This window comes from Chiloscyllium plagiosum, chromosome 12 (assembly GCF_004010195.1).
Source record: "Chiloscyllium plagiosum isolate BGI_BamShark_2017 chromosome 12, ASM401019v2, whole genome shotgun sequence".
NCBI lineage: Eukaryota > Metazoa > Chordata > Chondrichthyes > Orectolobiformes > Hemiscylliidae > Chiloscyllium > Chiloscyllium plagiosum.
The window spans coordinates 607,143-623,528 of NC_057721.1; the positions used below are offsets into that span (position 1 = coordinate 607,143).

General features: G+C 38.3%; 1 protein-coding gene across 7 annotated transcripts in view; it reads right to left on the reverse strand.

Moving 5' to 3' along the window:
• The window catches only part of mcf2la (mcf.2 cell line derived transforming sequence-like a), a 235,019-nt gene that overhangs the window by 20,486 nt on the left and 198,147 nt on the right, over positions 1-16,386 (reverse strand). For all 7 annotated transcript variants that reach the window (XM_043700234.1, XM_043700236.1, XM_043700233.1 and 4 more), the window contains 3 exons: positions 12,941-13,162; positions 8,101-8,193; positions 2,526-2,604 (listed from right to left, as the gene is read on the reverse strand). In XM_043700234.1, coding sequence (XP_043556169.1) covers positions 2,526-2,604; positions 8,101-8,193; positions 12,941-13,162 — 394 coding nt within the window. The remainder of the gene's footprint in view (positions 1-2,525; positions 2,605-8,100; positions 8,194-12,940; positions 13,163-16,386) is intronic.

A 16,386-nucleotide genomic window follows, 5' to 3' on the forward strand; every position in this document is an offset into this window, starting at 1 on the left:
GGTGTTCTCCAAGCTAAGTCAGACAGGTAAGGGTGTCCACTTCCATTGGGATGCCCTGTAGTTTCCACGTTCACTTGTTGTGTTTTCTAATGATGGCGCCAGTTGTAATGCCTATTTGAAGTCCAGTTGGATTTCAGCTAGTAGGTTCTTGTGCATGATTACATCACTAATCCCACATACCAAACGGTCTTTCAGCATTTCATTCAGAGTTAACCCAAAATCACCCACCTCTTTCAGTTGTTTTAACCTAGTCATAGATACCGATTCAAATTCCCCTGGTTCTCAAACAGCCAAATAAAAGCAATTGCATCTCAGAGTTAGAGGTGGCTTGGGGTCATAATATTCTTTAACCAAATCCATCAACTCTTGGAAGGTTTTACTGTCTGGAGCCTCTGGGAAAGTTAAGCCCCTAATAAGCAAAAATGCGGCAGGTCTGCAGGCAGTGAGAAGGATCGCTCATTGCTTTTCATCTGTCCCAATGCCATTTGCCCAGGCAAAAAATTGTATTCTAACCATATACTGTGCCAAGTCTTCAACAGCAGGATTGAACAAGTCAAGATTTTCAAATAAAGGCATGACACCAGAAATGCTTACCCAAACTCAAATGTTCTTCAGGCATGTATTGTTTTCTCCCATTGACATTGAAATAACTGCACAGAGGCCGTTGCCCCTTTCGCTGTGTCAACCTTTATTTACGTGTGCACAGTACACTGGCGAAAATCAGCCAGTTCAGAGTCAGTCCCTGAAGTCAGGAGTCTGTCTGAATCTCCTATTTAGATCTGACTTCCTGATTGTTTGGGGTTGTTTACCTGGGCCAACCATCTCAGTCAATGAGATCCACCAGATTCCAATCACTACAAATAGATAAACACGATATGATTTGATTGGATTGGATTGCAGAACTCAATGTTACAAAGGGATCTGGATGCCCTAGTACATGTATCACAAAAGGTCAGTCTGCAGCTTCTGCAAGTGATTAGGAAGGCAAATAGAATGTTGGTGTTTATTGCAAGGTAAGTGGAATACAGAAGTAGCAAAGTTTTACTGTAGGTGTACACAATTTGACATGACCACATCTGGAGTTCTATGTAGTCTACATATTTAACAAAGCATTAGAAGCAATTGCGACAGGGTTTATCTGTCTCATTGTTGTGATGAAGTGATTATCTTTTGAAGAAAGTTTGAATAGGTTGGGCTTATACTCATTATTCTAGACTTCAATGATATTATTTAAGCATAACAAGATCCTCAGAAAGCTTAATAGTTGGATGTGGAGGGTATTTCCTCCTTTGGGGGACTCTGGAATGACGGTACGCAAAATAAGAACAAGAGATTTCCCTTTTTAGTCTGAGATGAGCAGATTTCTTTTTCTCTCAGAAGATTGTGATCTAAGGAGTTCTCTTGTCCAGAAAGCAGTGAAGGCTATCACTAAATTTCTACAAGGCCGAGTTCTCCATAGTAAAAACTGATGCAAAATACTGATTCAGTATCTCCTCCATCTCCTGTGGTTCCACATATACGTGGCCTTACTGATCTTTATAAGGGGCCCCTATTCTCGCCCTTGTTACTCTTTTGTCCTAAATTGCCCAGTAGTGTCCAGGGATTTGCAGATTAGGTGGAGTAGCCATAGTAAAAACCCTGTGTGGGGTTACAGGGATTGGATAGGGTGGGATGCTCTTTACAGTGTCAGTGTAGACTTGATGGGCCATATGGCCTCTTTCTGTACCATACGGATTCTATGATCTGACATTGGGGAAACAGGGAAATGAGACATAACATCACTCCAATTCACTTTACAGTCAGTTTGGTCTGATTTATTATATAATTGTCATTATAGGTCTCCGAGATATTAATTATAGCAATATTAACTCTGATGTGGGTATAATATTTTATTTAAAATATGTATCATAAGTAAAGTTTTAAACTGGAATTTATCACGTATGTACATTATACACACTAAGTAAAGAAATCAAATGCTCAATAAATTAGTAAATAACTAACCATAGTGCAACCTGCTGATGCAGTAACCTGATACAAGCTATATCAAGGCCAAGCAGTTCTGCCTGTGGCAGTTCCCTTGGGTAACTGTATCTAACTGATCCAATGACCCCCAACTGTAGGAACAAGATGATCTGCTCATAAGTGCAAAACCCAATGCCCAATATCTATGCACCAATACAGCACACATTGAGAAAAGCACTGAAATGGATGGAAACTGCATCATGCCTTGTTCTTTGTGTCTAACTCAACAAATGAAGAAAATTCATAATTCCTCAATACCAGCGGTCAACAGTAATATGGAGTCCTGCAATAAGTACCATCCACCTGAAAGGTATCATAATATTTCTTATGGTGCAACTAAGTTTTCTAAATTTCTACATTTTCTCATATTTTTACAACTGGAAAAGCATTGCCATTAAATACACTTATCTTCATTTTTTTTAACATAAATGTACCAGCAACCTAACACAGAATGGCATTACCCACACATAGCTTGCCCCCAGTAATACATAGATGTTCCTTACCTCTACGAGCTTCCAGTTGACTTGTTAGGACTTTTCGTATTTCATTTACCCACATATTTTTGACTTCATGTGTTGCTGCCTAATGAAAGATAAGTACATTCTTACATCTTGCAAATGTATATTGCAATTTCAGAGAACTTCAGGGTTATTCCAATGAAGTTATTATCCCCTCTGTACAATCATTGAAAGCTATTCCATCACTTAGAGGCAGTGGAGCATTCAAATTGCTTAATTCTGAGATAGGCCAGCATCAAAACAGAGGTGAAAATTGACATTTGTTCTTTTATTTGTAAAATGTCAAAAGTATGGTGTTAAAATGAAGTCTCTTTCCTTTTGATATATTTGTCTCCTAGCACATGTGAATTATTTGATAAAATGCTTTCTTGTAGCTTTATATCATGACTAAGGCTGCCACTGTTACTATTTCAAGGACTGAAGATTCCAAACTTTGTTGGTCATACAGAACAACACATGATGATTCAGACTCAACTATCATACTTTTGAAAGAAACTAAGCAAACAAGAAATGGGTCAAAATTAATTGCCTTGGTTCTTCACTGTCACTGAGAATTTCTTTAATGTCTGTCTGGTAACCTTTAAACCCACATCTATATGGCAAATTACATGCCAGAAGCAGAGCCATTGGAATGTTAAAAGTTTCTCCAACTGAACATGAAATTCAACAAACTAGTGGCCACTATACCAAAACAGTTGAGATATAATAGATTTAGTCAGGGTGTATGTGATCCAAGCTGGCATATGGCCAGCAAAGAGCCAGACAAATTGACCTGACTGTTGAAGGGGAAGAGTGGCAAATCTGAGGAAAACCCACTCCACAATAACCAAGCATGCTGCTGACTAAATTTCCATGAGGTATGATATGGCCAAGGACTAACATGGTGCCCAAAGTGTACTTAACTGCCCATGTAAATACTGCACCTTCTTGTAGACCTAGTAAATTTTGGTAGGGAGTGTGTTAACAAATATCTGTGGGTGCATTCATAGTAAAATGGAAAGACACTGCTCAATGAACATACAAATTAGGAGAAAATATACCATTGGGCTCTTCAACTCTGCTCCGCCATTCAATAAGATCATAGCTGATCTAGTTATTTTCTACACTCCATTTTTTCCATATCCTCAATAACTTTTTCATCCTTGGCTAACAAAAATGTATCTATTTCTGCCTTAATGTCAATAACTCCATCTTGAGTTTTTTTCCAAGTGCCCAGTTGTAATCTCCTTAACAGTTGACTCTAACGACTTCCCCACCATGGATGTCAAGCTAACTAAGCTGTAGTTTGCTGTTGGATTTTATTTAATTTATTATTGTCACATCTGCTGAGATGGAGTGAAAAGTATTGTTTTGTATGCTAACCAGACAATTCGTACCTTACATAAGTACATCAGGGTAATAGAACAGAATGTAGGATACCGTGTTATCACTACAGAGAAGGTGCAGAGATAGATTAAGTCTAATATATGAGAGATCCATTCATAAGTCTGATAACTGCAGGGAAGAAACTGTTCTTAAATCTGTTGATACATGTTTTCAAACTTTTGTATCTTCTGCCTGATGGAAGAGGATGGAAGAGAGTATAACTGGGATGGGGTCGAGCTTTGATTACATTGGTTGTTTTCTGAGGCAGCGGGAAGTATAGACCAAATCAGTGGAAAGAAAGCAGATTTTGTCTAGGCTGCATTTCCAATACTGTCTGCAATGTTTTGAGGTCTTGGGCACAGCAGTTGCCATACCAAGCTGTGATACATCTGGATAGGATGCTTTCTATGGTGCATCTATAAAAATTGGTAAGAATCAGTGTGGACATGTTGAATTTCCTTAGCCTTCTGAGCAAGTAGAGGCATTAGTGTGCATTCTTGAAACGTAGTATTGATGTCTTTCTATCTCCCTTCCTTCTTGAGTACAGGGGTATTGCTTGCTGTCATCCATACTTAAGGAATCTTTCCAGTATCTAACAAATTCAGCAAAATTAGCACCAATCCATCTATCATCTCATTCGCCACCTACTTAAAGACCCTAGGACAAAGTTCATCAGGACCTGGAGACTTATCCACCTGCATATCCATCAATTTGCTCAGTACCACTTCCTTAGTGATTTCACCCAGTTCCTTCCTTCCTCCAACCTCTAACCTCTAGATTTACAGATATTATTGGTAGGTTTTTGTAATCAGCCATAGTGAATTAAGCAGCAAAATATTTTTGATTACATCTGTAATTTATTTATTTTCCACTGTTAATTCATTATTTTCACTGACCAACACTACCTTTACTCATTATTTCCTTTTCAGATACCTTTCAGCTTCTCTCATGCTCTAATCTAGGAGTTCTAATTAACTTTTAGTCATTCTCTGCCATTCTTCTATTCATTGTATACTTACTAGTCATCTGTTATGCAACTCAGCTTTCACAATCATATGCTTTTTTCCTTAAGTCTGATGCTTTATTTAATGTCTTCGGTTTACCACAGTGGGTTATCCCCTTGGAATTTTTCTTTATAGTAGGAATGTATTTATTCTGAGCACTCTAACATCCCTTTAAAGATCAGAAGAGAAGGAGTGGCAGATATATCTCCTAACCTAATATCTCAACTCACTTCAGCTTTCATGCCCACATAGTCGCTCTTTTTAAATGTAAAATACTAATTTTAGAATCACTGTTCTGCCTTTCAAACTGGAAGTAAACTTCAATCATATTATGATCACTGCTGTCTCGAGGTGCCTTTACTCTGAGTCCATTAATTGATACTGTCAGATTACACAATACCATGCCTATTATTGCTTGCTCTCGTTGATATCAAAAATGCTGCTGGAAGAAACTATCTTGAAACAAAAGCATTCTAATAACTCATCACCAGGGCATTCTAATAACTCATCTAATTTTTGTAGTTTATATATAAATTAAAATAGCCCATAATTATTCACATGCCTTTACCACAAGCACCCAATGTTAGTCTGGTGTGATTTATGCTAAAAGCGGTTACTGTTCATGAACCTGTGAACCAACCCAACAAGTAATTTATTTTCCCTAGTATTCCTTATCTTCACCCAAAATAGACTCTACAACTTGATTGCCGAAACTAAGGTAATTCTAATTATTGCACCAATACGATGATTTGGAACGTCACCCCTTTCATCTTTACCTAGCTACCAATTCTTCTTGAATGTCATATACCCACTAATATTCAGATTCCAATTTTTGTTATCCTGCAGCCACATCTCCAAAACGGCTATCAGATTATAGTTATTTCTTTCAATGTGCATTATCAATTTCTTAACTTGTTATGCATGTTTTACTCATTCAGGTACAGAATCTTTGATTTTGGATTTTTTTTGTCATTCTTGTGGCAACTAGTCTGAAATATTGTTATACTCTTAGGTTTTTTTCTTTGCCTACTGTGGTCCTGCCTTTCTTGTACCTTCATTTAACATTTTGCCCTCCTGCCTTGACTTGTTACAATAACTAACTTTGACCCATCACTCTGCTGGACAAGTTTAAAGGCCTTTCTATTTATATAATTGTGAGACTCACAATAACACCAGTTGCAGTATAGTTCAGGTCTTGACTATTCCAAATGTAGAGATCCCACTTTCCCCAGTTCTGGTGCCTGTGTCACATTCTTCCTTTGGTATGATGACCAGAGCTGCACACAATACTCTAGTTGTGGCTCAACCAACATTATATACAGTTCCACCATAACCTCTTTGTTCTTGTATTTAATGCCTTGACTGATAAAGTCAGGTCTTTTCTGTACCATCTTAACCGCCTTTGCTATCTTCAAGGATCTGATCTTATGTATTTCCTACCATTCAACATGTATTCCCATGGCTTGTTAGTGCTGCCAAAATGAATTACCTCACATTTTTCAGGATTACATTTCATTTCCCAGTGTTCAGCCCATCTGATCATTTATCTATTTTATCCAGTTGTCTAAGGCTTTCCTCCTTGCTTTTTACCACATCACCAATTTTTGTGTCACATGCAAACTTACTGATCAAACCTCCTGCATTCATGTCTCGATCATTAATAGACATAACATACAGCAAGCAACCCAGCACTAAATGCTATGGAACGCCACTGGAAACAGGCTTCCAGTCACAATGCGGGTAAGTGAAAAATACCCTTTGACCTACTCACACTAAACTATCCTCTCCAGCTACTACATTCCTTCTTACGCCTTTCACTTAAGAGGCTTCCTGTACTGCACTGAATGGCAAGTTAGCAGATCCACTCTGCAGCACTTACTCTAATCCAAACATCTTGAGAAAACCTCAGGCCTTTTGGACAATTGAGGCTGCTATACTCCTGTCCCTGGGTCCCCTTTTCTCCCTCACTTGCAGCAACACCACCTGACTCTGACTAAATCAGAAGATCCTGTATTAATATCCTGCATTCTGCAATAAAACGGGCAGGTAATATCACTCCTGTATGGTCAGTCATTGTGTCTACAGTTCAGCCTCCAGCTCAATAACTGAGCCAAAGTTCCCACATCTACAAACACTTGCTGCAGATTTTTTTTCTCAGAGTTGTGAAACATTGGAATTCCTTTCCTCAAAAGACAGCAGATGCACAATCTATAAGTATCTTAACGCAGAAGTAGATAGATTCTTTATTACCAAGGGATGAAAGATTTTCGGGGCTATGCACGAATGAGCTGTTGACATTAAAATCAGATCAGTGATGACCTTGAATAATGGAACAGATTTGAAGGGCCAAGTAGCCTACCCTTGAATGTTTGCTCTGGTGTTTCACCACTACTAGTAAATTTTGAAATAGTGATGAAACAATGTAATATTTACAACAATGATAAAGCTTACTGTTTCTAACAATACCAAATACTAATATTCCTGCTCCTACTGCTGAACCAGATATCTAATCCTGAAAATGGAGGAAAAATAGATGCAGAAAACCTCTAACCCACCCTCCATACTTACTTTTCACAGCAAACCAGTTTAAAGGACTACTTTCCTACTCTGAATCAAATTCTAAGATAAACTACTTCAGCAAAGTCTTCCTCATATTGACAACGATCCATGCCAACTGTTTGTTTGGAAATTCCTTTTCTTTCTTAGAGTTGTCTCAGAGTCTTATCTGGAATTTAGCTTCCTGCTGCAAGGAAGCTAAAAGATTTCTTAAGGCAAGGGTTTCAGTAACAGACATCTTACAACTAACTATTAGCAGCTATCTGTTAACTTAGTTATTTTAACTCAAAGTCTGTTAGTTCTAGGTAAGAATCTGACTCTTGATCTAAAATTGAACTTGAAAAAGATTTACTCTCCAAATGTCCACTGTGAATTGAATTTCAATATATGTTCCTTTGGCCATTGTCTAATTCAGGTGAAGTCTCTCTCACACTGATCTTGCTCCTTAATGAGAGTTTTTTGCTTCTCAACCCAATGCTTTATTTAAATAGTGAAGAGCAAGTGTTGTCAAGAGTGTCAACAATGCTGCATTATTCCAAAGAAGGGAATTGAATCAGATGATTTAAATGGACCATTGAATCAATGGATTTGCCTTTTAATGTCTGAATGGTTTTTGATCTTTCGTTCACACTTACCTGTACTATGTAAACCTCTTCCCTTGCATTGTACCAAATTTCAAACTTCTTGTTATCTCCCTTAACATTCTCAGTGATACCAACAGTGGTCATCTGCAAAATAGAAAAAAACGGTTATGTTGTGATGTTTCTACAAACACCAAGGCTTCATTACAAAGAAACCATAGAATTTATGGGACTGGTATAGAATGGTGAGATTAATCTAACTGGACTTAGTCTTCAGGATATAATATTGCAAACATAGCTGCATTAAAATGTTTATCCAGGTACTAATCCAACTGTATCTTCAATATACTGAAAATTCACCCTGTATAGAATTATCAGCTCTGTGTAAATCAGCGGTCAATCATCTAAACTGTCAGTCCCTCTACAACCTGTGGGAGCAGTGCGTTTCATCCACAAGATGCACTGCGGCAGCTCGTCAAAGCTCCTTCAACGATATCTTCCAAACTCTTCACTTATACCACTTAGCAGGTTGAGGGCAGCAAATATTTGGCGACAGCATAATGCTTGGAAGTTCTTTTCCAAGTCCTAAACAAATTGACATGAAACTCTATCACCATTCCTTCACTGTTGCTGGATCAAAATTCTGTAAACTCATTCCTAACAGCATTGTTACTGCATATCTCCACCAGATAGTTCAAGTAGTCAACTCATGATCACATTCTCAAGGAGAATTGTGGATGTGTAATAAATGCTGATCTTGCCAGCAGCATATATTAATAATAATAATTAAATGATGATGCAGGCTTTCAAATGTCCCTCTTCTAAGTTTGAAACTGTACTTCATCTTAAAATGTTTTGTTTATTCATTACAAATTTAATAACTGTGTTTATTATGGAAAAGACTTTGAAGTCAATCTGAATAGAAATTAATAACATATTGTCAAGCTCTTATACTTAACACGTTTTAGGGAGGATGTGTGAAAGTAGGTATCCAAATACTTGAACGTGGAAATGCGACATTCCAAAGCCTTGATGATGCTATAATCTGCTCTTGCAAACTACAGGAATATACACTATTGCTCATTAGATCAAAGTTATCCATTCCTGAGAACTCTGGAAAGAACCCCAAACGCTGCAGTGCCATGTGAAGTGCTTAATTCATTAAAACCTTAGCTTCATTGTAGTAAGAGCTTTAACCTGTCATGTAGAAGCCAGAATTTTTTTTTTTAAAAGGAGAAGAAACTAGTGCTTTGAAGGACTTAATACTGGCAGTTGATGGGTAAAAGAGATGTAGTCTTTTTCTATCAATCACATTTTGTTTCCATTTAGTATTTAACAGTGATCTACAATTTAAATTATAATTCCATCCTTATGTAAAGATTTAACAAGGTCTCTGTTTGATGAGCCATTGTGCTTATTTAGTAAAAGGAACAGCTGAACAGTTCCTCTGTAACTAGGTCAGCCAGGCCTAGTGTGTTAGGAGCATTTAATACAGACAGCTAACTCAAATGAACCAATGCATTTGTGTGTGACTTACAACAGTTTTGCAAATATGGAAGTTAGGACAAAGTGAAAGAAGAGTACTGCTCTTTAGTTTATTCTAACTTTTCAGCTCCGAGGGTATGGTCCTTACTCTGCTACATGAGAAGAATCAAGTTATTTCATGAGTTTCTAGTAAGTAACTAAGGTTTATGATATTCCTGAAGTTCAAAATAGTACATCAATGGATGGTAAGCTTAGTACATAAAAATGTAAATATATTATTAAATAATTAGTTAATTAAAATAAATTAAGGTTGGCAGAATGGGTGATGTGTCACAGCTGCAGCATTTAAGGAGACTCAGAGGCCTCTAGCAAAGGAGATTCAGCACGTGCAATCATCCAACAGATTTGCAGTTCTTTCAAGTGAGGGTTGAGACTGGATTACCATATCAGCATTTTGCAGGAAGCCATTCATGTCAGATGGGTTAAAGGGATGTAATGATATTTGGAAACAGTATAGTCAAAGGGATTGACAATCTTCTCTAAGTCAAAGAATGCAAGTCTAAAATCCTGTGTTGCCTGCCCAGTGCCAGAGTTCAGGACATGTGCTCAGGGCTGGAGAAGAACATGGAGCAAGAGGGTCAGGATCTGGTCGTCTTGATCCATGCATGTACCAACAACATAGGCAGGAAGTTCTGCATAGTCAGTATGAGGAGCAAGACACCAAACAAACAAATGGCTAAAGGTCATAATCTCTGGATTATAATCTGAGACATTTGTAAATTAGTATAGAGAAAATCAGATTAGATAGCTGAATGGCTCAGACTGATGTGGGACTGGTAGAGTCTGGATAGTCAGGTACTGTCACCTGTATTGGAGAAATTGGGATCCACAATTTACCATGAATCGTGCTGGGCTGATATTCTTGAGAGTCGCATAACCAGTGAAGTAGAGAGGATTTTACACTAAGTAGAGGAGGTATGGGGTCAAATTTGGGAAAATATGGTAAATTAAAGAGCAGAAATTAGGCAAAAGGAAGAAAATAATATGGGAAATGATAAACAGATTGTAACAGTAACAATACAGAGTAAAAATCAAAGAGTAAATCCATATGACAAAGCTACATGTTAAAAGAACAACAGATAAAAGCAATGACTCCATATCATAACATTTGAAACAAAACACAGTGATGAACAGAGTACAACAGAAATAAGTACAGTCTGGTAGCCATTATAAACCCAGAGGCCTCCAGAAAAGGAGACTCCACATTTGCAATTGTCTAACAGGTTTGCAGTTCTTTCAAGCTGCAGGATAACTTGGATTAGTGCCTGAATATTTAGGTTAGGCATCTTGGAAAAAGAGGAAGGGTGATTCTATTAGTCAATGATGGCATTAACACAATAGAAATAGATGACCAAAGCTCAGGCATAGCTGTAGAGTTGAAGTGCAGCAAATTTAACTTGGCAATGGGTATGAGCAATTCCAAGATTTACCAGACTAAAGCCTGGAATAGTCAAGTTGTCTGATGAGCAAAGGTTGAACAGATCAGGTTTGTATCTGCTGGAATTTAATTGAGTCACAGGCAACTTGATTGAAATGTCCAAAACCCCAAGAGGTCTTGACAGGATCGACATGGAGATTTTGTTTCCTCATATGGGAGCATCTAGTAATAATTGTCATTGTTTAAAAATAAGGAGTTACCCATTTAAAATAGAGTAAGATATCTTTTAAGAGAGGGTAATGAGTCTTTGGAATGTTCTTCCTGAAAAGACAGTGAAAGCAGAGTGTTTGAATATTTTTAATTAGCAATTACAATGGCTGTTTGTTGATAATCACACAACACCAGATTATAGTCCAACAGGTTTAATTGGAAGCACACTAGCTTTCGGAGCATTGCTCCTTCATCAGGTGGTAGTCGGAGCAGCGTTCCGAAAGCTAGTGTGCTTCCAATTAAACCTGTTGGACTATAACCTGGTGTAGTGTGATTTTTAACTTTGTACATCCCAGTCCAACACCAGCATCTCCATGTTTGTTGATGTTTTCCCAAGGACTATCAATTTCTCAAAACAAATGTTTGGCTGCTACCCACAACCTATAACCTATCGCAGAACGGTTCCTAATTTCATAGTATGATTGACAGCTTAAAGAGCGTTTTTTAAAAACTCATCTGGGGATGTGGATTTCACTGACTGGGTCAATTTTTCTTACTCATCCCTAAGCAAACTTGAGAAGAACATGGCAAATTACTTCTCGAACTGCTGCAGTCCAGTTTATTAAAGAATTAGTTGTCTTTGTGAGGTTATGAATAAAAGGCAGTTTTCATAGGATATTAAGTATTTGAAGAGATTTTAAATATTTTTAAATAGCTTTCATGACTGGGAGAGATATGTAGCCCTTTGTTTTAGTTCAATCGCTATGGTTCATGAGGTGAGTTAGCAGATAAAGATATAAAGTGGTGAGTAAGGAGGCATGAGTTAGCAAAGGTTGTCATCAGGTTGGCTGTGAAGGTGGGTGTGGGAACAGGTTGGTATGAATTGGCAGGGGGATGGGATATGAGGAGCGAGCATCAGAAGGTCTAAAACTTAAAGAAACTACTGGGATAAGTCTTGGAGAACCAAAGTAGTCTTAACAGCCTACTTTAGCACTTGTCAGATCCTGTGGTTACCTTTGATCTGCTTGGATGGGAATGTCAACTCCACACTTACCATCTCCTTACTTTCAAGTCAAGCCCAAGCTAAACTTAAATATATAGTCAAAGCTAATATTTTACAGCAATACTAAAGGAACAGTGCACTATCAATGCTGCCTTTTTATAAACGAGATATTATACTACGGTGTCCTCCGTCCTCTCAGATGGTGCTAAGAAGCCTTGCCACTATGAAAGAAAATGCATTCTCTTATGTCCTGCCTCATGTTCACCTCTCAACACAGAATGATTAAATTATTTGATCATTATCATATTGCTGTTTTCATGACCCCCATCACGTGCACAATGGCTGTTATTTATTACATTACTAAAATAGCTAAATTTTGAGATTACTTCTTTCACTGCACATTGCTTTAGGACTTTGAGGTTATAAAGGTTCGATGTAAATGTATTAGAAAGAAATACAAAATGCAAAATAATGATAATTGCAAATTTGAAACTCGTAATCAGTTTAATTTCAGATTGATATGTTCCATTATAATAAGGAGTTTAATTGAGAATAATAGCATTTCAATGTTTAGGATCATTTGTTTGCAGACAAAACTAAAATTTACAAAAGAGTACGGTTCTGTGTGATGAAAGGTTAAGCAGATTTGACAGCAGCATCAATTTAAACTCAGTTATGATATCTTAATCAGTGATAGATTCAAAGGAAAAGAAACTTTACCAAGATTGCTTTATTCATATTAAGTAGACATTACTTACATGCAAAGACTGCTTATAACTGTAGGAGGGGGCTTTCTCATACCCTTCCCCACTTTCTTCTCTTCTCTTGCAAAAAAGCAATGCTTTCTCATGGAGGAACAGGTGTCTCTGCATTGGTTTGAATCGTGCTAAATCTTTGACTTTTGCATGCCCCTTCTTGTGGTCTATCCAGACGTTGAATGAACCTTGCATTAAAAGCTTACCAAGTTCATTTAAATTCCCCTGTTAGAGAAGAAAAATTATTCAAATACAATTTTTATGATCCAGTTCATGTGAGTAACTTAATATCCTCAAACTTTTAATCTTCCTGTATAAACTAAGTTCAAGTGAAGCTCCCTGCCTGAAGTTTCAATTAATTAATATCAATTATTGTTCAAGTGAAGCTTAAAACCACTTACGTGGTTCACAAATTCACAGAATCCCTACAGTGTGGAAACAGGCCATTCAGCCCATCAAGTCCACACTGACTCTCTGAACAGCATCCCACCCAGACCCATTTCCCCCTTACCTATCCCTGTAACTCTGCATTTCCGATGGCTAATCCTAGCCTGCATATTCCTAGACACTACGGACAATGTAGCAGGGCCAACCCACCCAACCTGTACATCTTTGGACTGTAGGAGGAAACCAGAGGAAACCCATGCAGACACAGGGAGAATATGTAAACTCCAGACAGTCGTCCAAGGGTAGAATTGAACCTGGGTTGGTGGTGCTGTGAGGCAGCAGTGCTAACCATTAAGTCCCCATGCCACCCCTTTATTGACCGTGGCTTCAAATGAGTTTGATTACACGACAGATTTAATCCTTTATTTGAACTTCATAAAACTGACCTTCATGTGTAAGCAGCTTGTCAATCAATTGTTATGACACAGGGTAAACCCTCCTGCTTAATTTATACCAGCAACATGGAAAGGATTTACCCAATGCAGTAAACTGAAAATTCAAGAGGCCAAGAACTATTTAAAGTAAAAATTAAGTATATTTCTTAAAGTATAACAGAAAATAGTTAACAACTATTTACAACTCCTTCTTCTAACTTAACTTTTATCTTTTCTTCTATAATACTACTCAGATTAAAACCCCCCAATTAAGATTTACCCAAAATTTAAGATTTCAAAATCAGCCAGCTGTCGAATCTTCTATTTGGACCTTTCTGCGTCATCTTTTAGATTCATAGAGATGTACAGCATGGTAACAGACCCTTCGGTCCAACCCGTCCATGCTGACCAGATATCCTAACCCAATCTAGTCCCACCTGCCAGCATCCGGCCCAATTCCCTCCAAACCCTTCCTATTCATATACCCATCCACATGCCTCTTAAATGTTGCAATTGTACTAGCCTCCACCACATCCTCTGGCAGCTCATTCCATACACGTACCACCCTCTGCGTGAAAAAGTTGCCCCTTAGGTCTCTTTTATATCTTTGCCCTCTCACTCTAAACCCAAGCCCTCTAGTTCCGGAATCCCCCACCCCAAGGAAAAGACTTTGTCTATTTATCCTATCCATGCCCCTCATGATTTTGTAAACCTCTATAAGGTCACACCTCAGTCTCCGACGCTCCAGGGAAAACAGCCCCAGCCTGTTCAGCCTCTCCCTGTAGCTCAAATCCTCCAACCCTGGCAACATCTTTGTAAATCTTTCCTGAACCCTTTCAAGTTTCATAACATCTTTCTGATAGGAAGGAAACCAGAACTGCATGCAATATTCCAAAAATGACTTAACCAATGTCCTGTACAGGCGCAACATGACCTTCCAACTCCAATACCCAATACTCTGACCAATAAAGGAAAGCATACCACGCACCTTCTTCACTATCCTATCTTGAAAGTGACTCCACTTTCAAGGAGCTATGAACCTGCACTCCAACGTCTCTTTGTTCAGCAACACTCCCTAAGACCTTACCATTAAGTGTATAAGTCCTGCTAAGATTTGCTTTCCCAAAATGCAGCACCTCACATTTATCTAAATTAAACTCTATCTGCTACTTCTCAGCCCATTGACCCATTTGGTCAAGATCCCGTTGGTTTCTGATATAATCTCCTTCGCTGTCCACTACACCTCCAATTTTGGTGTCATCTGCAAACTTACTAACTGTACCTCTTATGCTCGCATCCAAATCATTTATGTAAATGACAAAAAGTAGAGGACCCAACACTGATCCTTGTGGCGCTCCACTGGTCACAGGCCTCCAGTCTGAAAAACAACCCTCCACCACCACCCTCTGTCTTCTGCCTTTGAGCCAGTTCTGTATCCAAATGGCTGGTTCTCCCTGTATTCCGTGAGATCTAACCTTTATGCTTTATAGCTCATGGATCGATAAAGGTACCTTTTAAGAGAACAATTTTTCAGGCAGTCTCCACATGCTGGTGGCATGGCGGTTCTCCTCCAACTGTTCAGGTTTTCTTGGTCTTATACCCCCAAAGCATTGGATTGTGTCATTGGCTTTTAAGATAGTCAATATACTCAATTCAAACTTGATTGGAATTTGGTATTTTTCAGGGTATAATTTAAAATGATTGGCCTAATTCAAATCTGTTTTGTTGTTTCCAGACAACCCAACTAATCTAGCTTTTGACCAAGTATTACATTGTTACCTTATTACTGACCTATCACCCTCACCTTGACCTCTTTCCACCTCTAATCTAGCTTTTGACCAAGTATTACATTGTTACCTTATTAAGGACACTTGGTGCTGTCAGGTAGTTCTGCTAGCTTTTAACTCTCTCAAAGGTCAGTATACCCACATCTTCAACTCTTCTTTTTGAGATAAGAATAGGTTCTTTGATTGAAGCAATGAAATTTGCGATACTTGCGATGTGAATAAAGTAATATAAATAGAGGAACAATAGCCACCTATCAATAACTCTAATGGCCCATTACAAGAATTCCCCATCACATTCAGAGGCATCAGAAACACTGGTTCGAATTATCCAATGACCAGGCTATAGTTTAGAATTTCATCTCCATTGTAGCACACATTAAAGGAAATCCCCATGAAATTAAAATTTCTGCTGGGTAGTTCCTTACAGACTGGAATCGTCCAAGTCTTTATTTAAGTCTGAGACTTTGAATGATTAAGTAAAATAATTACTTGGGGAAGTTACACTATTGATTATACAAGTCGAACTCCCGTGTAACTATTAAACTGACCACATACTTACCTCACAGGAGACTGTGAGGACTGCAGATGCTGGAAATCAGAGTCAAAATAGGTGGTGCTGGAAAAGCACAGCATCCGAGGAGCAGTAAAGTCGATGTTTAGAGCATAAACTCTTCATTAGGAATGCCACATTCCTGATGAAAATCTTGTGCTTGAAATGTCAACTCTCCTGCTCCTCAGATGTTGCCTGACCGGCTGTGCTTTTCCAGCACTACACTTTTTGACCCACATACTTACCTCACCACAATTCTGCCAGACATCACCCCCGCCACCATCCCCATGG